General features: G+C 37.2%; 1 protein-coding gene across 1 annotated transcript; it reads left to right on the top strand.

Annotated features, from left to right (window-relative positions):
* Nucleotides 1-1,632: 1,632 nt before the first annotated feature.
* Nucleotides 1,633-5,245, top strand: LOC103931791 (protein cornichon homolog 4). The gene is made up of 5 exons (XM_048566786.1): nucleotides 1,633-1,962; nucleotides 2,900-3,081; nucleotides 4,271-4,393; nucleotides 4,497-4,565; nucleotides 4,917-5,245. The coding sequence occupies exons 1-4, from the start codon at nucleotides 1,891-1,893 to the stop codon at nucleotides 4,528-4,530; spliced, it is 411 nt and encodes a 136-aa protein (XP_048422743.1). The 5' UTR covers nucleotides 1,633-1,890; the 3' UTR covers nucleotides 4,531-4,565; nucleotides 4,917-5,245.
* Nucleotides 5,246-22,744: the final 17,499 nt, after the last annotated feature.

Genomic DNA, 22,744 nt, shown 5'->3' with positions numbered 1-22,744 from the left:
ATCAAATATTAAGTTAACCGTTATTTTGTTTAGACGTCACTCGATGGGCACAATTTTTAATTACATGATATGTAGATTGATTTCAAATAGGAAATATCATTTGAAATGAGACTTCTACAACGATACGACATTAAAATTATGTACACTAAAGTCTATAAATATGTGTTAGTAACTCTTTCTAAGCATCCAAGGTTTGTTGGCCAATTTAGATTTACTCTTTCTAAGCATCCAAGGTTTGTTGGCCAATTTAGATCCACGTTGGCGCTGGTGAATCACATGACAGAACCATGCGAATGCTGAAATGCTTTTATGAGTCTTTCCGGCTCCCAGAATGGTGGACTACCATGTCGAAGCCACCAACTGATTCCTTAAAAAAAAAAAAATTGTTTATATTATGCTGTGAGAATAAACAGCTGTAAAATAAAGTTGGTGAGTGCTTGGTAAACCCTTTTCTTGTAAAAGTGCTTTTAACAACAAAAAAAAAAAAAAAAAAAAAACGTTGAGTGTGACATCCCACGTCGCCCAAGGAGTGATCCTTATATGTATATTCTCATCCCTACCTAGCACGAGGCCTTTTGGGAGCTCACTGGCTTCGGGTTCCGTAGGAACTCCGAAGTTAAGCGAGAAGGGGGCTAGAGCAATCTCATGATGGGTGACCTACTGGGAAGTTGCTCGTGAGTTCCCAAAAACAAAACCGTGAAGGAATGGTAAGCCCAAAGAGGACAATATCGTGCTACGGTAATGGAGCGGGCCCGGGAAGTGATCCGCCCCGGGCCCGGATGTGACAATTTGATATTATAGCCTAACCGTGGTCGTGGTGTGCCGACAAGGACATCGGGCCCCTAAGGGGGTGGATTGTGACATTCCACATCGCCCAGAGGAGTGATCCTTATATGTATATTCTCATCGTTACCTTGCACGAGGTATTTTGAGAGCTCACTGGCTTCGGGTTCCGTAGGAACTCCGAAGTTAAGCGAGAAAGGGGCTAGAGCAATACCATGATGGGTGATCCACTGGAAAGTTGTTCGTGAGTTCCCAAAAACAAAACCGTGAAGGAATGGTAAGCCCAAAGAGGACAATATCGTGCTACGGTAGTGGAGCGGGTCCGGGAAGTGATCCGTCTTGCGCCGAGATGTGACATTGAGTGTTTGGTAAACTTTTATATAAATTACTATAATATGTTAAATGACTAAAAATAATATGGTATTTAATATGATATAATAATTATCAAATAGAATAATATAGGAGCAATGATTGTAATTTTATAAAATATATGGGATGATACTTGTCATTTGAAAATTTCATTAAATATGTATTAATTACTATTCTTTGAAAAAAAAATTTTAAATCTGCTTTTGTTTTTATATGTTTTCTATTGTCATTGATAACAATTTAAAATTTGTTTATTTTTTATTTTACCAAACATATTTGATGTTCTAAATTTTTTTAATAATTTTTTTTAGAGCACAATAATCTCTTATTTATTGTTTATTTACGTCCTTCCCTTAATCCCATTTTATTTATTTCGAATCGGCCACGAACCATTCAACCTTTTACTAATTTGATTTAGATTAAAAATAAGTTTTTATGGGAGATAATTCCCATGGCATTTATTATTTTATAATTTTTATTTTAAGAAGCCAAAGTGTGGTACAACTAGAAATACTTACCTGCCGTAAAACAAGAACTGGATTTCTGCTTCAAGAAACAAAGCAGCAGAAAGATTTATTCCTTAAATTTTGTGTTTTTCTGTGATAAAATAAGATACAAACGGAGAGAAAAGGTCAAAGGGCAGATACAGTAAGACACAGACGAATACACAAAAAGTGGAGAGAGAGAGAGAGAGAGAGAGAGAGAGAGAGAGAGAGAGAGAGAGCGTGGTGACTGGGTATGGAGATGCTGTGGACATGGCTGCTGAGTTTCTTCTTCATTCTAGCTTTGTTATGCATTCTGGGTTATCAGGTAATTCTTCCTCGATTTTATCCCACTTTTTTTTTAATTAATTAAATTATTTTATTTTATTTATTCAAAACATGCTCATTTGATTCACAGACTAGGATCATCTGGGTATTTAGATTTCACCTTTATAATGTAATTAGTTTTTCTTAATTTATTTATTTATTTTTAATTTGAAATCAAGTATCTATTCGCATATGTTGTTTTGGATTTTCATGAAACTAGAAAGGGGATTTATCTTTCTATTGTTCTTTTGAAAATTTCCACAATTTTTTTTACCCTTCAATGTAAGTTGGCTTAGAAAGCATGTTGCAGAACTTGCAGGAAGGAATTTTACAAAACTTGTAAATAAAAAGAAATACTAGCTCAATGTGTCAAGGCTGTATTTTTTCATCTTCTATCAAACGATAGATTTTGTTAGATTAGATTTAGATTAGCCACCGACGGAGTTCTAACCCACGCCATTACGTAAGGGCTCAACTCTTTTCCACCAGTATGGTAAAGGGCCACTAAGGTTGGTTCTTTTACAAAATTTGTAGAAAATATCAGTATGTAGGAATTTTACGTGTGCGTGTGTGCGCATTGAGAATTTAAAGACATGCATATCGATTTCAAGTTACATTCTAGTGCCGAACAACCTGAGTTTGTAAAACGAAAAAAACAAAAAAAAAAAAAAATGATCAGGCATAAGCTTAATTATGGTGAAAATACTCCTAGATATTGTGCTGAAATTCTAGTTAAATGAAGGGGAACTTTTGTTTACACTCAATACAGTTTCTTGTCGGAAAGTGTCGATAACTCCTGTTACTACCTACCAGAGTTGTTCTACAAGTCATATTTAGCTATGACACATAAAAAGTCTTGCACTGTGTGGTGAATCTGGTTACTTAGTCGCAGTTCTTGAGATTTTTAGATATATGACCCCTGTGAATGTTGAATGCAGCTTGTGTGCTTGGTGGACCTCGAGTATGACTACATCAACCCATATGATTCATCATCTCGGATAAACAATGTCATTTTGCCAGAATTTGTTATTCAAGGAGTTTTGTGCTTCATTCTTCTTATAGCGCGACATTGGTTCATGCTTTTCATGGCTCTGCCACACCTATATTATAATGTCAATTTGTAAGTTTCTTTCTCGCCCATTACTCAACTGTTGTTGTGTCTAGAATTGTATAACTGACGACCTCTGTGTAATCATCGGGTAGAGCTTAAGTTACATATAAATTTAGTGTCAACTACATGGTTATGGGTTTTTCTTTTTTGGTATGCCTTTCCATATATCGCGTTAATCTTGAAAGAAAAAAATTGCTCATGGTGGATTATGAATTCATCATTTTGACCAATACTTAACTGAAAAGTGGGAAACTTGAATATGATTAGACTATAACTTTGTTCCAAGTGAAGCTTGCTACATGGTATGTAAGGCAGCTAGGTAATCAACTGAACATTGTAAGAGAATAGTTGTTACAATAAATGATGGTAGCATTCTGGTGTGTCACTGTAACCCCGTTTACATGTTTTTGGTGAAGAACGGAATACAGCCCAAACACAACCCCATTTACATGTTAATAACAAGTTGGGATAAGGATTTTATACTTGATTACAATTTGGTTTTATTGATATTGACATACGGTCAAGTTATGAACTGGCAATATTTTTGGTGAAATCTGGATTTTTAGAATTTCTAGTTCTAATAAGACTGACTACTCAATAATTTTTGGTGAAATCTGGATCCTTACCATGAACTGTCAATTGGCTGAGAGGCGGTTTGAGAAATTTGTAATATGCTTTAACAAATTAAGTGACATTTCTCCACCCCAGATAATGAAATTGTACCTTCTCATAACCTCCCTCCACCTGTTACCCATCCTTTCACTGTGCTCCCTCCCTCCCTCTCTCTATGTCTGCGTGTTGAACAGTGCCTTCTGCCATTCATAACCTACCTATATGGATGCTAATACTCAAACTAAATGCACAATGGTCTCTGGATGGCATCATGTCATAATATAATTTGGATTGCAAATTATATTGAGTGCATTAGGAAATTATACTAATATCGGTGTATTTACTGTATTTTTTGATGTTTTTAATGAAGCATGCAAAACTAGACGTGGAACATTCATAATTTCCAAGTTGTAGAGAACACAATTTATTTTTGTTCTTTAAAGCTGGGCAATGATTGATCATGAAAAGAATCATATTATTTCAATTTCATATGATTAGGAGAGTAATAATTTTATTCAGAAAACTTCTTTAGATACCGCATTAGAGTTTATCATCATATCTGATATGATCTGTGACTCTTTGTCAGGTATGTGACGAGACGACACTTGGTAGATGTGACTGAGATCTATAACCAACTGAGCTGGGAGAAAAAGCAACGCTTTTTTAAGATTGGCTATCTTTTGGTCCTATTCATTCTTTCTTTATTCTGGTATTGTTTTTCACTCCCTTAGTAAATTGTTTGTGGCTCTTTTGAAGTACTCTGGTGGTGCTTGGGTGAAATTAAATTTTCCGTTCCTGTAAATATGGTTTAGGTTGCTTTGGAGCATTGGAGATGAATACGAATAACCAGGCATCATTGCTCCCACCAAGCTTTGTCCATTGTAAGTTATATTACTCTTTGATTTCTGTTGTGTTTTGCGGTTAAGAACCCCATAGAAGTGGCTATTGTGCTTTTATTGTTGGGCAAAAGCAGGTTTATTACTTAACTCAGATTCTTTAGGGAATAAGAAGTGGCTATTGCATCATCGGCTTGCTGGTGTAATTTGTGTCCTTCGCCAAAATGTATCTAAATTTCACAATTTGGCATTATTTTGTATTTTGGTCGATCTTCGTAATCTCTTATCAGAACTGTAATCATTTGCATGTCATGTTTTGAGCTTTTGGTTTATGTGGTTGTGATACCAGGTATGGCGTTTTTCATGAATGAAACTGATTACTGTGGTTAATTTCAGGTTTTTATGATGGAGCCAGAGAGACGGACACTTGTGGCTGTAAAATCAGGATTTGTGCGTAATTCAGCCTGGTTTTGGCACCTGATTTGTTAAAGTTTTTGTGTATATGCTTTCACTCATCCCTTGTACCCATAAATTTTATCTCAATTACAATGTGAAGCAGCATAAGTTACAATGTGGCACAGAAAATTTTTGCATCCTCCTTTACCCTTGACAAATTGATTTGGGAGCCATCCCCTTTTGGGAAATTTTCCTTTCTCTTCTAGTTATGATCTAATTTGAATGAGACAGTGATTGTGCTTGGGAAAAAGTTATTTGCCGGCATTTCATTCCGCCTCGACTATCTATTTTGTTTTGGCGTCATTCCGCCTCGACTATACACAGTGATGTGGTATTTCTTCGGCTTATGTTTGTTGTGTTTGTCATGTTTTTCAGGAATCTGTTGCTAATCTTTTTTATGGCTGTCAGTTTCTAAGCATCTTTAGTGGTTAGCATGTTGATTGGTACATCTTTGCCTTTTTCATATTCTTTAGTTGTTTTTTCTGGATATTTTTGTGCGGAAGCCCTTTTTCTGTCAGTAGGCCAATCTATGGGTCATTGCGGGTCTTTTAACTAGTTCGGCTATTCAGAAAGTTCAAAACAAGTTTATTTTTCCGGCTCGTTCAATCTCTTACCATCGTCTTTGCATGTTTATCATTTTTGAGCTCGTGCATGGCAGGATGTTTATTCATGGATTCTCTCATGGTTTAAATATTATTCAGCCTATTCTTCGCAAGGTACCTCCTATTCTTCCCGTGTTATGGTCTTCTCCTTGGTATCCTTGGATTAAACTTAATATGAATGGTTTGTCTAAAGGAAATTCTGGTCCTGCTACTGTTTGGACCCAATTTTACACTATCGGCCCGAGTAATCGAGGCCGTTTGAATGTGTAGAATTTTATACCAACAGATGATTTTGAATATTAAGAGGCAGTGATTTTGTACGAACTCGACCCGTATACATTGGGTCATTTGATGAAAGAGACCATATTTTATATTACCATTTTGTTAGGAATTTATTAAAATGGTAATTATCTTATAGTTGCAGCTTGAGAGTCAAATAAATAAGAGAAGTTGCATTGTACAAGGACTCTGTGGTTACGCATCGTGCAGCTTGGTTGGTTTACGTTCCTGATCAACACGAAAGATGTTACTTATCAAAATCTAAGGATAAAGACAACATGCAAAAATATGAGATGTGATCAGGATGAACATTTTGATAATGCATGGTTTGCATTTGGTTGGAAGTAAAATGATATGGATAAAAGGCATTTTGGTTAAATGTCTACATTCTTATTAATATAAAATGAGTGCTTATCTTGTTTAATCACAGGGCTGCATGTGGAGTGAATGTGAATCTGGTTGCATTTTTTACTAAGTTCAGAAGGCCGGTATTGTAGGATTCAACTGAAACTTGAACGGTGGAAGAGTTTTAGTAGGATGGTGGAACTTCAATCAGCCTTAGAGCTTCTCAACCAACACGCACTTGTCCCTATAAATAAGAGGCACCGTGCAACAATCAAAGAACCTTCAATTCAACACACAACTGCCCTGCTCAAAACCTCTCAAACATCTTGAGATTTTTAATTTTCTTTTTCCTGCCGACACATCTTCAGTTTGGATCTGTGAAGGCAACGAGCGAACACCTTCAGTTTGGATAAACAGCACTGTTGCCGTAGAATCAGCCGATCGCGAAGCACCTTCAGTTTGGATAAACAGCACTGCGTCGAGGCCGATTGGTTTCCTATCCAAGTTTCGGTCGAGAAGGGTTTCCGAATCCTTATTGGTAGAGGTCATCTTATTAGCTTTCTTGGCGAAGTAAGGTGTTACGAGTTACGACATTCGGTGCATTAAACGCCGAGTGGTTTTATGATTGGATACTCCTAAGTGAGTTTCAGAGTTCGGCATTCTGAGGTCTGAACCACATTTACCATCAAGACACACATTACTTTTGAATACTTATGTCCATATAGTCTGGTGTCGATTCGATGTGCTTATACTCTCACGAATATAATCACTGTGACTAAATATAACGTCGACGATTCGTGAACTTCGCAGAACTAGCAGCCTTGTCTTCAGGCTCGAGAATCCAAAGGCCGAGATTTGTTCCTTCCTCAGCCGCAGTCGCAAGATAAAGAAGTCAGCAACGTACTCAACGCAACATCAACAAATTTTACTTCTCGGCCAAGCTCGGCCGACGAGTTGGCACACCCCGTATTCAACCGAATGACGTAGTTAGCTTATTAATTACTCGGCCTGCACGCCACATAGGCTTTGTAATTTTTAGGATCAACATAGTTGGCACGCCCAGTGGGACACAATGCTAAAACTACGAAGTTCATATGATATATCAAGATTCCAATCCGGCTCCACGTAGCCAATTGTACGAGCTCCGAGAGGAATTGAAAAAACACAATGAGGAATGAAAAAGATCTTTGGAAGTGGAAAAAATTCTTCGTGGCCATACAGAGATGCAAAAGTCATTCGCTTACATGTTGAGAATAAAAGCTCATGTTACCCTGCAAGAGCAATGGGTAAATGAAGACAGGGCTCGATTTAATACCTGGCTAGATGGAAAATATTTTCCTTACGTTTTTTACTACAAATTGATTCCATTTGAGGAATGGTTGGTTGAAAAGACCAAGGGGTAATTTTCCGCTCCGGCCATAATCAGACATTGGCCTAAAAAAATTGTTACTTTGGCCGAAGAACAAAGGCCGCCTATTTTTTTGGTCGAGACCGAAAATATGGTCGGCCAAGAAGAAAAACCTAGGCCAACTATATTTTCGGTCAAGGCTAAAAGTGTGGCAGGCCTAGAAGAAAATGTTCAGGTTTCTGAGCTAAAAATTGACTCAGAAAATGATTCGTCAGAGGAGTGTTCCAATGACGAACAAGACCAATACACGACTTCAGACCATAAAACCACATCAATTGATATGGTAATTGGAGACATGGTTTTAGACGCCGAACCAATGCCAATCGATATGATTATTGGTGATAAAGTCGATATGGAGAAATCCCATTCGGCTAAGTTGTTCGAATTGAAAGCCGAAATTGGCGAAGTTATTATGCTTGGGGGGCATAATAATTGTCCAACACTTTCGGCGGCCGATGGTAAAAAATCTTTCGTCAAGACAGAAATATTTGGAGAAAATTCTTTTCTTGGCTTGGAGCGAGATCAATTTGAGAATTTTGATATAAAAAGATCTCAGCTCAGAATAAAAGATCGTTGGCCTCCTCCTCCACTTTATGGTTCGGCCATTTTTATTTTCGTTTGCTAATATATATATATATATATATAATGAATAAATTATTTTCTTAACCATTCGGTTTTTCAGCCAATACTTGAGAAAATAAAGGGGGCAACAAAATGGTGTGCTGGGCTGAAGGATTGGAATTTTAGTGCCGAATGCATTTTTATTCGGCGGTGGTTTCTCAATAGTCATCGGCCACATGGCTTGGCTGATTTTCACATTTCTGAATCATGTGATTATTGATTATTGGTGATCTTTGGTAGACTCCTCTTGGTCGAAACCCACAACTCAAATGACTGTTAAGAAGAATATTTGTAGCATGCTCTACACCTATCCATCTAATTCGGTCGACCTTCCTTCCCTTCGATCAGCCATGGGAGTTTGGTTTTTCCATTCGGCCAAGTCATTCGGCCATTAAGACTTCCATTCAGCCATTAAAACTTTTGACCATTTGAAGTTATATATATACACTCTCGGGCATGGAACTTGATTTTCCATTCGGCCAGGTCATTCGGCCATTAAGACTTTTTGACCATTTAAAGTTATATATATATATAAGATAGAGATGCATGGCCGACAAATCATTTTAAAGCCTTGGTTTTGACATTGGGTTTAATATATCACGTTCAAGATTGATGAATTGGCCGAGCTGCCAAGAATGGTTTTTCTCGGCCCAATGTTTTGCGACCTCGCCCTTTTTCTTTAACTCGGCCTAATTTTTCTCGATGGCAGGAATGCATGCAAATTCAACATTATATTTATATATGCATGACTCAATTGGGAGGACCTAGGACTATCAAAGATGCATGTTGGCAGAACACACTCAATTGAGTTTCGACATGGAGTTTAATATATGTGTGTATATATATATATATATAAGTTAGCTTACATCAGGACATAGCCGTATATAAATATACACCAATCGGTCATGGGGTTATATATATATATAGCTTGCTTCAGGATGCCATTACCGAGAAGAGATCAGAGCATTCATGATTGGTGGTAGGCCCAACTACCAAGAATCAGGTCTTTCTTGGCCCTTAAAGTAGATAGCCGATGATAATGGTAGCCGAATGACGGTAAGAAATTCTGGGGTTTTAAAAGTGCCTCTTTACTGTGTGTATAACGCTGATGTATCCCAAGTTTGCTGAGAAAAGAGTTGTGAATTCGACATCAGTTCGATGATAGTGGGGTGTATGTCGTGATCAATGACATATTTCTCGGCCATGTATTTCTTGACTCAGAAACTTGAGAAAGCAACAGTTGAATGAGTCGATTTGAAAGTTCAGCTCGGCAGCTTATATTTGTGTGTGGCTTCTGCCAAAGAGACAAGTTGAGAAGCAATTCGTGAAATCAAGACCCTACGGATAGATTTTGCAGAAACTTGGAGGTTCTCGACATTGGATGTTATGAGGAGGTGATCCACCATGTGACTTTGCATTCGGTGGGGTGGTCTATTCTCTACCATATATATATTTGAATCAATTTGATGGATTCGGTCCTCGACCATAATTGTCCTTGACCACATTTTTCTTCGACCATAGCTTTGGTGATAGACTTCTTCGGTGGAGCTTCGGTGGTCATTTATATTTTTTGATGCCGCTTGTGATTAGTTGAAGAAACTTAATTTCCTTAACCATTCGGCTTACGAGCCGAAGCTCAAGGAAATTGGGGGGCAATGTTTGGACCCAATTTTACACAATCGGCCTGAGTAATCGAGGCCGTTTGAATGTGTAGAATTTTATACCGTCAGATGATTCTGAATATTAAGAGGCCGTGATTTTGTACGAACTCGGCCCGTATACTTTGAGTCATTTGATGAAAGAGACCATATTTGACATTACCATTTTGTTAGGAATTTATTAAAATGGTAATTATCTTATAGTTGCAGCTTCACAGTCAAATAAATAAGAGAAGTTGCATTGTACAAGGACTCTGTGTGGTTACGCATCGTGCAGCTTGGTTGGTTTGCATTCCTAATCAACACGGAAGATGTTACTTATCAAAATCTAAGGATAAAGACAACATGCAGAAATATGAGATGTGATCAGGATGAACTTTTTGATAATGCATGGTTTGCATTTGGTTGGAAGTAAAATGATATGGATGAAAGGCATTTTGGTTAAATGTCTACATTCTTATTAATATAAAATGAGTGCTTATCTTGTTTAAGCACGGGGCTGCATGTGGAGTGAATGTGAATCTGGTTACATTTTTGACTAAGTTCAGAAAGCCAGTATTGTAGGATTCGACCGAAACTTGAACGGTGCAAGAGTTGTAGTAGGATGGTGGAACTTCAATCAACCTTAGAGCTTATCAACCAACACGCACTCGTCCCTATAAATAGAAGGCACCAATCAAAGAACCTTCAATTCAACACACAACTGCCTTGAGCAAAACCTCTCAAACATCTTGAGATTTTTTATTTTCTTTTTCCTGCCGACACATCTTCAGTTTGGATAAACAGCATTGTGAAGGCAACCAGCGAACACCTTCAGTTTAAATAAACAGCATTGTTGCCGTAGAATCAGCCGATCGCGAAGAACCTTCAATTTAGATAAGCAGCACTACGTCGAGGTCGATTTGTTACCTATCTAAGTCTCGGTCGAGAAGGGTTTCCGAATCCTTATTGGTAGAGGTCATCTTATTAGCCTTCTCGGCGAAGTAAGGTGTTACGAGTTACGACATTCGGGGCATTAAACGCTGAGTGGTTTTATGATTAGATACTCCCAAGTGAGTTTCAGAGTTCGGCATTCTGAGGGCCGAACCACATTTACCATCAAGACACACATTACCTTTGAATACTTATGTCCATATAGTCTGGTGTCGATTCGACGTGCTTATACTCTCACAAATATAATTACCATAACCAAATTTGACGCCGACGATTTATGAACTTCAAAGAACTAGTAGCCTTGTCTTCAAGCTCGAGAATCCAAAGGCCGAGATTTGTTCCTTCCTTAGCCACAGTCGCAAGATAAAGAAGTCAACAACGCACTCAACGCAACATCAACAAATTTTATTTGTTGGCCGAGCTCGGCCGACGAGTTGGCACGCCCAACATTCAACCGAAGGATGTAGTTAGCTTATTAGTTACTCGACCTGCACGCCACGTAGGCTTTGTAATTTTTAGGGTCAACAACTGCTTATGGGGGAGTTCTTAGGGATTGTCGTAGTCGTTTTCTTGGTGATTTCTGTTAGCATAGTAGCCATGGCAATTATTTTTTGCAGATTTTATGCAATTATTATTAGTGTAGAATTTGCTTATCAGAGAAAGAGTTGTGTTTGGTTGGAAAGTGACTCTTCTAATGTTATTTTTGTTCTCCATTTGAATGATTTTGATCCTCCTTAACTTCTTCACATGTAATGGTTTCCTTGTTTGGGCAACATTCGCGAGATGACCTTTTTCGATTCTCACATTTTTCGAGAGGGGATTGTTGTCGTAGATAGCTTTGCTAAAATGGCTTATACACCTCGTAATTGGGTATGTAATTAGGCTATTGCGTAGCCCACATGAAGAACCTGTACCCGAGATTCCCAGCGTTGCCCTCACCCTCTTCGTTAACGCCGACCTCTAAATGATGTTATATTGGTGTAGAGCAAGCTCTGATTTCACCAATTATAGGGACAAATCCAATGTCGACAGCTCGAAGATGGTGAGGAAGAGGGACTGTGAGACGAGGGACTTGAAGCCAAAGTCGAAGAAGATTTCGACGACATCAAGAACCTTGGGAAGGCTGGGCGGAGCATCTTCTCCTCATTTTTTTTAATTTTTTCTTGAATTATTTTAAGGGAACTTTAACATAAAGTTTATGGTACTATTCAACGAAAAGCCATATTTTTACACTAAAAAGTCAATTTTGGTACCATTTACTTTATCCTTTATTTTGTCCTTATCGTTAAAACTCAAAGTTTTCAGGTCATTTTTATTGGTTTTCCTTTATTTTAATCTCATGCCATAAATTTGGATTCTAAATTAACAAAAGATGGGATCCACACTAACCATATCATCATTAAATGGCCAATTTAATGAATTGACTAACTGCTGTTTTATGACTCATCCCTAATTTTTCTGTAATTTTGTCATCACTAATGTATAATTACCAAAGTGCCCTTAGGTGCGTATTGACTTTTGTTGACCTTATTTGTTGTGACACGCATGATGTATTAACTAGTATATTTGAATAGTACTCGTTGTTACGAACGTAACGAGAATCAGACTTATACGAAGTTTTTACGGGGACTTTAATTGCAAGGGCATTATTAGAAAATTCATCAATTTTCGAATAGTCTATTGGCTATTGGGATAGTCGGTCCCACAAGGAACATTCTTATTCTCCCTTTTCTCTCTTTTCCTTGGTTCCTCTCTATAATTTTATCTTTCTTTTTCCTCCCACTTCTTGACAAATAGAGAGAAAATCGATGAACAATTCTACCATTTCACGGCCAACCTTAATCATCGACCACCACCACCTTCTCCACTCCACCAAGATTACCCGGCAGTGATATGATTACTTTGAGATTACTCAGTAATGACATGAGTATACATTTATACTCTCAACTTGTTATTACTCTGAGATTACTTAGTAATAACATAATTATATATTTATACTCTTAGCTTGTCATTAGTTCAAGATGACTTAGTAATGACATGATTACACAATTATATTCTCAGCTTGTTATTTCCTTGAGTTTACTCGGTAATGACATGATTATATTATCCAGCTTCCACTAGTTACAGCTAGTGGATGATATTGTATGCTATGCCATTGATACGGATCAGCTCAGTATATATGTATCTATCAGCTCTTAGTGTATACAAGTGTATATTAATTTTCAGTTTTTATGAGATGCTTAGGTTTTCAGAAATTACATGTAGTATTACATATGTTTTCAAAATAAGGGGTTAGTCTGTTTAGAAAAAAAATAGTCTTGGAAAACTTTTTTTTTTTCATCCACTCGCATTTTTATGTTTTGCGCCCCCTCATGAATCAGTAGTAGTTGATATGAGCATCTTTGATTCCAACTCTAACCTATCCTTATTATTAAGTACGTTACCTACTCAGCTTTATCAGTAAAACTGGTACTAGATAACTATGCTTTGAACTTATAATCATGCATATAACAGAGGGTTAGAGGCCCATCAAGTGTGACCTTTTGGGTACGTAATGAAATAAATGTGGTTACCTTCAAGTATTTTAGTTTGAGCTTATTCCTTTTTTAGGAGAAGTTCTACCGAATTTCGGTAGACTTTTATTAGTTGATGCATACTACAGCTCGGTTTGAGTAGTTAGTGTACAATAAAATGAAATAATAAGTAAACTGTTATAAATAGGCAAAAGTTAGAGTGATAACCTTTATTAGTGACAGGAGGGAAGCAAGTATAAAACATCACACTAAAACTATAACACAAAGGGATGATAAATAAAAGAAAGAGAGATAGATACTGATGTTATTGATTTTTTCTTCTTCGTAGTGTTTTTTGAAAGTATACGAAGTGCTCTATTTATAGAGAAACTCCAAACAAACATATTAACTATATGTAAAAATTTACAGCACACACCTTTTGACAATACGATCCCCCTTTATTTCCCAAGTCAATATCACTTTGTCTAGGCATTGAAAAATCTACCAATGTTTTCAATACAATTGTGGGCATTCATTAACCCACCAGTATTTTCAACACTCCCCTTTGGATACCCACATATCAACACCAGTTGCCTCGTTAAAACCTTGCTTGGAAAAACCTAGTGGGAAAAAACCATAGGGAAGGAAAAAGAGTACAATTTTACTTGGATTGTTGATATAGTGTTAAATATGATTATGTTGCCTCGTTAAAACCTTGATAGGAAAAACCCAGTGGGAAAAATCCTAATCAAAGGAAAAAGAGTACAACATGCATTTATTATGGTTGTTCCCCTTGATATGTATCTTCTCCTAATTCCGCATTTTCCAAATTTAGCTGATTGGTAAGTCGACGTAATCTGATACTTTGCACTAACTTCTTAAACGTGCATTTTGGTAGAGACTTGGTGAATAGGTTTGTTAGATTTTCATTGGAACAGATTTGTTTGACTTCAATAACTTTAGCCTTCTGAAACTCATGTGCATTGAAAAACTTTGGAGGTATGTGTTTAGTCTTATCGCCCTTAATGAATCCTTCCTTCATTTGGGCAACACAGGCTGTATTATCTTTATGGATGACAGTTGGATTGTTTGTTTTTGAAGTTAGACCATATGAATTCCAGATATGATGATCATTGATCTTAACCAAAAACCATAACTTGCTTTATGTAGAGCAAGTATTTCTAAGTGATTTGAAGATATATCAACTAATGTTTGCTTTGTTGAGCGCCATGAGATTGCGATATCTTCATTCTTGAACACATATCCAGTTTGTGAGCGGGCTTTATGCGGATTGAAAAGAAAACTAGCATTTGCATATCCAACAAGGACCTGGTCATTTGTGGATTTCTTTGAGTAGAAGAGACCCATGTCTGTTGTCCCACGAAGGTATCGCAATACATCTTTGATTCCCTTCCAATGATGAATTGTTGGAGTAGAGCTATACCTTGCTAACAAGTTGACTGAAAAAGCTATATCTGGTCTAGTACATTGTGCTAAATATAATAAAGCACCTATTACACTCAAATATGGTACTTCTGGACCAAGGACCACTTCATCATCTTTTTTTGGACAGAATGGATCTTTCTTAATATCCAGAGAACGAACGACCATTGGCGTGCTGAATGGATAAGTCTTGTCCATACCAAATCTTTTCAAGATTTTTTTTAATGTAAGTTGATTGGTGGACCAAAATTTCATTAGCACAATGCTCAATCTGTAAGCCAAGATAATATTTTGTTTTTCCAAGGTCTTTCATTTCAAATTCTCTTTTTAGATATTTAGCAGTTTTATTGAGCTCTTTAGGAGTTCCAACTAGGTTCTTATCATCGACATATACTGCCACTATAGCAAATCCAGAGTTGGATTTCTTAATGAACACACAAGGGCAAATGACATTGTTGATATACCCTTTTTTGATCAAATATTCACTGAGACGATTATACCACATTCGTCCAGATTGTTTCAGTCCATACAATGATCACCTTCATTTGATTGAGAGCATATCTCATGGTTTGTTAGTTGTTTTAGGCAAATTAAGTCCTTATGGGACTTTCATATATATGTCAGTATCTAATTCTCCATATAGATATGCAATGATGACATCCATAAATGGTATGTCAAGTTTTTTCTAAAACCACTAAACTTATTAAGTAACAGAACGTAATTGCATCCATTACAGGAGAGTATGTCTCCTCATAATCAATTACAGGTCTTTGCGAAAAACCTTGTGCAACGAGTCGTGTTTTATATCTTGCAATCTCGTTTTCCTTATTTCGCTTTATTATGAATACCCATTTGTAACCCTCAGAGTTTATACTAGGTAGGGTTTGAACTATCAGTCCAAAAACATTTTGCCTTTCAAATGAATTTTATTCTGCTTGGATTGCATCTTTTCATTTAGGTCAATCTTGTCTCTATTTGCATTCATAGACAGAGCAGGGCTCAATATCATCACTTAATATGATTTTGGTGGCTGCTGCGGATGTGAACATGTCGTCGATGATTATTTCATTCCAATCCCACAATTCATTAGTACAATCATAATTTATGGAGATTTCTTTGCTTTCATGTACCTCTGTTTCTTCAGGTACATATGTCTCACCAAGAACATTTTCTTTTTCTGAAAGTACAGAATCATGAATTGTGGATTTGTCATTCATTTTTTCTTCTTGAATGATTTCATTTGGATTCAGTTGTGCCTTTGTCTTTCTCTTTCGAGGGGCTGAATCTTTTGAACTTAAAGGTCTACCATGCTTTAAGCATGCACCAGATGAATTATTCACTGCCATTTTATTTTGTCCAATAGGGACATCAATTATTGCAAGTGCATTTGCAGCTAGTATATATGATTTTGTCACTTTCTTAGCATCATTAAATGCATTTGACATTTGATTGGCAATACTTTGAAGATGAACGATCATTTTTACTTCATTTTCAAATTGAGTGCTACGTGGATCAAAATGAGATAAGGTGGGAACAACCTATGTTAGCTCTTGTTGTTCTTCTGGAACGATCTTTTCTCCTCTTAACGATAGAAAGACTGTCTCATCAAAGTGACAATCAGCAAAATAAGCTGTAAATATATCAACTGTCAAGGGTTCCAAATATCTAATGATAGACGGTGAAACAAAACCCACATAAATTCTCAGTCTGCAATGAGGTCCAATCTTAGTGCGTTGTGGTGTTACAATAGGTACATAAGCAGCACAGCCAAAAACTCGTAAATGTAAAATGTTTGGTTGAAGCCCAAACACGAGTTGTACTGAGGAGTATTGGTGGTTGGCTATATGTCTCAATCGAACCAATGATGCAGCATGTAAGATGGCATGTCTCAGTGTAGAAACTGGCAATTTTATTTCATGAGCAGAGTGTGAGCTATTAACTGAAACCGCTTGATCAATGCTTCTGCTAAACCATTTTGAGTATGGACATGAGGAATAGGGTGTTCAACATCAATGCCCAATGTCATGTAATTATCATTAAAAGTTTGAGACGTAAATTCACCAGCGTTATCAAGTCGGATTGACTTAATGGGGTAATCTGGGAACTGTGCTCGCAACTTAATTATCTGAGTAAAAAGTCTTGCAAAAGCTACATTCCGAGTAGACAAGAAACAAACATGTGACTATCGAGTAGATGCATCAACCAAAATTATAAAATATTGAAATGGTCCACATGATGGTTGAATAGGCCCACAAATATTCCTTTGAATTCTTTGCAGAAATGATGGGGATTCAACATCAACCTTTAGTTGTGATGGTCTAATTACCAACTTCCCTTGAGAACAAGCCTTGCAAAGGTTATCATTTGAGATAGCAATGTGTCTGCTTAATAATGGATGTCCATTAAAGTTGGCAATGATTCTACGCATCATGGTAGATCCTGGGTGACCTAGACAGTCATGCCAAAACATGTAAATTTTTGAATCAATGAACTTTTGGTTCATGGTAGTATGTGATTCAACTATCTTTATGTATGTATAATGTAATCCACTCGTCAAACCACGCAACTTCTCCAATATACGCTTCTGGGTATCATTGGAGGTAATGCATAGATACTCTACATTTTCTACACTTTTCGTTTCAATATGGTATTCATTTAAATGTATGTCTGTGAAACTCAACAAATTTCGAGTAGCGTATAACGCTTTCTGTATGGATAATATTGTTTTATTTGGTAACGTAATCTGGGCTTTCCCTGAGCCTTCAATTACATTTGATTAGACTAATATTGTTGTTACCCTTACTTTTGTAAACTTCAATCTTGAGAAATACTTTCGATGTCGAAGTATTGTATGCGTGGTTGCGCTGTCTGCAAGACAAATATCTTCGCCATTGCTCTTGTTTTGAAAATGACCATGGTGCTTATCCATGCTTTCTAACTAAGGGGATCACAATTAAAAGCAATTTATAACAGGAAATTTAAATACTACTTTTATTGAATTTGAAATGCTAGTTTTAAACTACAAGTTCAGTATATCAAACATAAGCGATTCAGTCGGATCGGTACACTTCATTCTCCCTTTCCACAATAAAGTCTGAGACATTTAGGTAGGTTGTGTTCAACTGCCTTGATAAGTCACACACTGGATCAAGTATATCCATTAGTTTAACCTGGTCGAGAAAATTGGTCTCAATACCCTTCTCCTTGATAGATGTTTGATATAAATCCATCAGATGTTTTAGGGTACGACAAGTACGCGCCTAGTGCCCATTGCCACCACACTTATGGCAAGTTCTTTCAGAGTTTTTGGGAGCATTGTTCATATAAGCTTTGCCTTTGTGGTGATTTACATTTTTGAAATTCGAGCCTTAATTATGCTTTGGAACCTAGTTGTGAAACTGGACACCATGATTCTTACCTTTCCTGTTCCACCATCCTCGCTTGTGGCCACGTCCTCATTTATGATTATTGCCACCAGAGGATGTGGCATTCACTTCGAGGAAAGCAGCATTTACTTCTAGGAATGGTGCAGATCCAGTAGGTCGGGATTGATGATTTTTCATCAGGAGCTCATTGTTTTGTTCAGCTACCAGGAGCACAAATATTAGTTGGTTGTATTTAGTGAAACCTCACATTCTAAACTGCTGCTGTAGGAGCATGTTTGAGGTATGAAAGGTGCTGAAGGTTTTTTTTCCAGCATATCTTCTTCAGTGATGGTTTCCTCATAGAGTTTCATTTAAGAGTTAATTTTGAACATCACAGAATTGTACTCAGCCACTGACTTGAAATCTTGGATCCTTAGGTGAGTCCATTGATAACGAGCTCTTGGAAGAATCACCGTTTTCTAGTGATTGTATCTGTTTCTCAATGCCTTCCAGAGAGCTAACGGATCTTCAACCGTTAGGTATTTGCTCTTTAGTCCTTTATCAAGGTGGCGATGGATAAAAATCATGGCCTTCGCCCGATCTTAAGAAGATGCACTGTTCTCCTCCTTGATAGTTTCTCCAAGATTCTCTGCCTTCAAATGGATCTTGGTATCAACTACCTAGGTAAGGTAGTTCTTCCCAGTAATGTCCAGGGCAACAAAATAAAGTTTTACCAAGTTTGCTATTTTCTTTTCTAAAAGAAAAACTGAGATGTATAAGAACTTGCAATAATATGCATTCTGGAGGTATGTAGTGTTAGAACTTCTTGTTCTTACAATTTTTTTTTCATTTTGATCTTCAGGCCAAAATGATAAGCACTTGAAACTTCTAGCTCGAAATTTACATGATAAATAAGGAGGGCGATTGTACCGCACCATTCTTATTATGATAACATTACATAGGATGAACGATTATTCCGCACCACTCAAGTAGCAACAAAATTTAAATACATAGAGTAGGGTGGACGATTATACCAGACCAACTAAAATTGCAATGAAATTAAATAGTAAGTAAATTAAATATGCAGGGTGGGGTAGGGCTGGAAAAAAATCCTAAAAATCCCAAACCAAAAAAATCCCAAACCAAAATTCCCGAAATTTTCGGTACTTCATCCCGAACCAAACCGAAATTTTCGATATGGGATTCGGTATTGCATCTCCATTTTTTCGGTATTCCCATACCGAATCGAAATAAATATTATATATATATATATATATTATTTTTTAATTATAAGATAATTATTTCAATCGTTGATTGTTTTAGATTTAATCTGTGCCGTTCATTTGTTTTTAGGTTAGATCCCCTTCCCCCATTTCAGTTTTCACTTCCGTTTCCATACTTCCATCAAGAGCGCAGCCACTGTGCCACTGCCAGTGCTGTGCCACCAGCCTTCCTTCACCAGAATCACCACCCAGCTTGCCTTCCTTCGAATTGTCTCTGACTCTCCAGCAGCTCAGCCTTCCTTCACAAATCAACACCCAGCCACCGCCACGCCAAAGCATCAAGGACAGAACTCTCCAGCCTTCCTTCACGATTCCTCCGACACTTGCGAGTTGTGATCTCTCTCTCTCGGGCAATTTTCCCTCACAGACAGAACTCTCAATCTAGCACTGAGTCCGAGTCTCACTCTCACCCAAATTAGGTAATTAATTTATGCCGTTGGCAATTTTTTTTGTGTGTGTTCATAACTTATACATTTCTTCCATCTTCATCTGTAACTCTGTTTGTTAGTAGTCATTTCTTCCATCTTCATCTTCATCTGTAACTCCATCTTTATCTGTAATTCTTTTTTGAAAATCGTTTCTTTTATTGATGATGCGTTGCGGCACCCATGTATTTGGCTTTGGCGGGTTGTAGAGGGATTAAAGCGCGGGTTGTGGTTGTGTATTTGGCGCTTTAGTTGTGTATGTATTTGGTTTTGGCAGGTTGTATTTGGTTTCTTTTATTGATGATGCGCTGCGGCACCCATGTGGGTTGTATTTGGTTCCTTTTATTTGGTTTTAGAGGTGGGCATCGCAGCAAACCAATGCAATGAATTTCATTTAAAAACCTAATATTGAACTAGCAAACTAACGCAAACAGTACAAAACCTGCATAGCAGCAGAGCATGCTTACATAGGATTGAGATTTGGGAATGTTGGATATATGCAGCATGCCAATTCAACTACTTTTGCTTATAAAACTTTTGCTTATAAAACTAGTGTGATTAATCTTTGTCTCAACTAATGTTTGTTTGTTCAATTTGTTTGTTTCTATATTCCAGTTGTCTCAACTAATGTGATTAATCTTTGGATATTAGTTTCCTGCATACCTAGCCATTAGTGTGATTAATCTTTGGACATCAGTTTCCTGCATACCTAGCCACTAGTGTGATTAATATGTGGATATTAGTTTCCTGCATACCTAGGCAAATCAAGGAAACAAAGGAGCAAAGACCATTATGCATGCATGAACATATCAGTATACATATATTATATATATACACGGACAAGGTGGGTACAGGGCATGCAATTAGTTGAGCTCAAATTTTTTTTCTTTTGTTTTCGAGTACACAATATGGTTGTTCAGTTCTTTCAGACATGGGCGCTGCCAAAATTTTCATTTAATTACAACTATGTGGAGGAGGAATCAAAGTTGAAATGTGGGGTGAGATGACATTAGATTTTTTGATATGATATGCTCGTTCTGTCAAATTATTGGCATTAATCAGTATATATTATCATAATTATTGGATATGATTTGTTTGTTCAACTGGCATGGTTTTTGGCATTTTTCCAGTCATTCATCTCTTAGTAAAACTGTATACGTGTTTCGTTTTCTGCCTTAATTCTGGGATCTGCTTATACATATGCTAGGTTACAGAACCATATAGCTTTCCATCATGCATGCTTTCCACGATGCCTTCACCTGTTAACCTTTCACATCTTAACATTTTTCCTGGTAGTGTTTGCAGGTTTAGCACTGTTGTAGCAACTTAGGAGTTAATCATTCCACCTGTTCAAACTTCAAATTAGTCACACGTTGCGTCAGGTAATATTTTTGTTTTGGCTTTGAGAATCTTAGAGACATGGTCTTGCCTTAATGTTTGTTAGCAAAGTATAAAACTATGTCAAATTGGCAGATTAGGCAGATGCCATGAAAGTATTGAATAGGCAGATTTCTTTTGATTTCTGTTATATATTTTGAGTTATTTTTCTCACAACCATATATTTTCTATGTTGAATGCTCAGATTTTTGAACCATTTATTTTATTTATTGATTGGAATTTGGATATATGCTGAACTGTGGTTGTGATATATTAATGTGCATTGTTATTTTATTTGTTAGGATGGACGGGTCTAGTAGCCAATCTAGTACACCTATGGTCTCGGTATTAGGAAAACGAAAACAAACCCAACCTAGTGGTACCCTTCAACTAGGTACTCCCTCACCTCAAGATTATTTGCATAATGATTATTATGAAGATTGTTGGGATGATGATCCCGATATGGAGGAGGATATTGCATTAGAATAATAGAAGAAGATGAGGAAGAGGGGGAAGCGGGGGAAGAGGAAGTAGAAGAAGAAGAAGAAGTAGTGAGACAATGAGAGGGTCCTCCTCGGAAAAAGGGCAATAGGAGAAAGGGTCCAAGTCCGGCGTGGAATGATGCTAAGAGGGTAACGATCACCGATAATAATGGGGAGAAATCTTTCATGACTGAATGCAAGCATTGCAAACTCTTAGTACCGGCACACGCTATAATTCATGGGACGACGGGAATTCTTAAGCATTTGAGGAAATGCCCGGGTTCTAGTCTCTTTGAGAATGTGGATCCGAAGCAACCTACATTGACACAAGCGAGGATGGGAGGTCCGTTTGTCACTCACACTTTCAATCAAAAAAGACTTGATAGGAGATGTGTGAGGTGGATTATAATAGCAGAGATGCCTTTTAGGGTGGTTGATCAAGAAGACTTTCGAGATTTTATTCGTGATTTGAATCCAAAATACAAACTTCCTAATAGGCATAAGGTGGCGGCGGCGGTTTTGGAGTTGTATGTTGAAGAGAAGGCTAAAATAAAAAGTGTGATTGAGGGGTTGAGAGTGAGTATTACAACCGACACTTGGACCTCAATTCAAATGATAAACTACATGGTCATCACGGCCCATTTTTTGGACACTAATTGGGGGTTGCATAAGAGGATCCTAAACTTTGTCCAGGTTACTTCTCATAAGGGTGATGATATTGGAAGATGTCTAGAGGTTTGCTTGAATGATTGGGGCATTGACAAGGTGTTTAGTATTACCGTTGACAATGCTTGTGCAAATGACACCGCCATTGCATACATGAAAAGAAGACTCAAGTCAAATGGTACTCTTTTACTTGACGGGGCTCACTTGCACATGAGGTGCGCTTGTCACATCCTCAATTTGATAGTTAAGGATGGAATGACGGAGCTTAGTTGTGAAATTGATGCCATAAGAAATTGTGTGAAGTTTATACACTCATCCCCGGCAAGGTTGGAGTCTTTTAGGGAATATTGTGTCTTGTTGAGATTTGA

Source organism: the organism of the source record quoted next, unplaced genomic scaffold (genome assembly GCF_019419815.1).
Source record: "Pyrus x bretschneideri cultivar Hongxiangsu unplaced genomic scaffold, Pyrus_bretschneideri_v1 Contig43, whole genome shotgun sequence".
NCBI lineage: Eukaryota > Viridiplantae > Streptophyta > Magnoliopsida > Rosales > Rosaceae > Pyrus > Pyrus x bretschneideri.
The sequence above is the reverse complement of the archived record's forward strand: the minus strand, read 5'-3'. Positions and strand labels throughout refer to the sequence as shown.

What these genes read in the sequence shown, in the direction of transcription:
- LOC103931791 (XM_048566786.1), top strand. Translation starts at nt 1,891, where the DNA reads ATGGAGATGCTGTGGACATGGCTGCTGAGTTTCTTCTTCATTCTAGCT. An exon ending in CTATATTATAATGTCAATTT is followed by an intron (nt 3,082 to 4,270) that starts GTAAGTTTCTTT and finishes ACTCTTTGTCAG; the next exon opens with GTATGTGACGAGACGACACT. An exon ending in TTCATTCTTTCTTTATTCTG is followed by an intron (nt 4,394 to 4,496) that starts GTATTGTTTTTC and finishes AATATGGTTTAG; the next exon opens with GTTGCTTTGGAGCATTGGAG.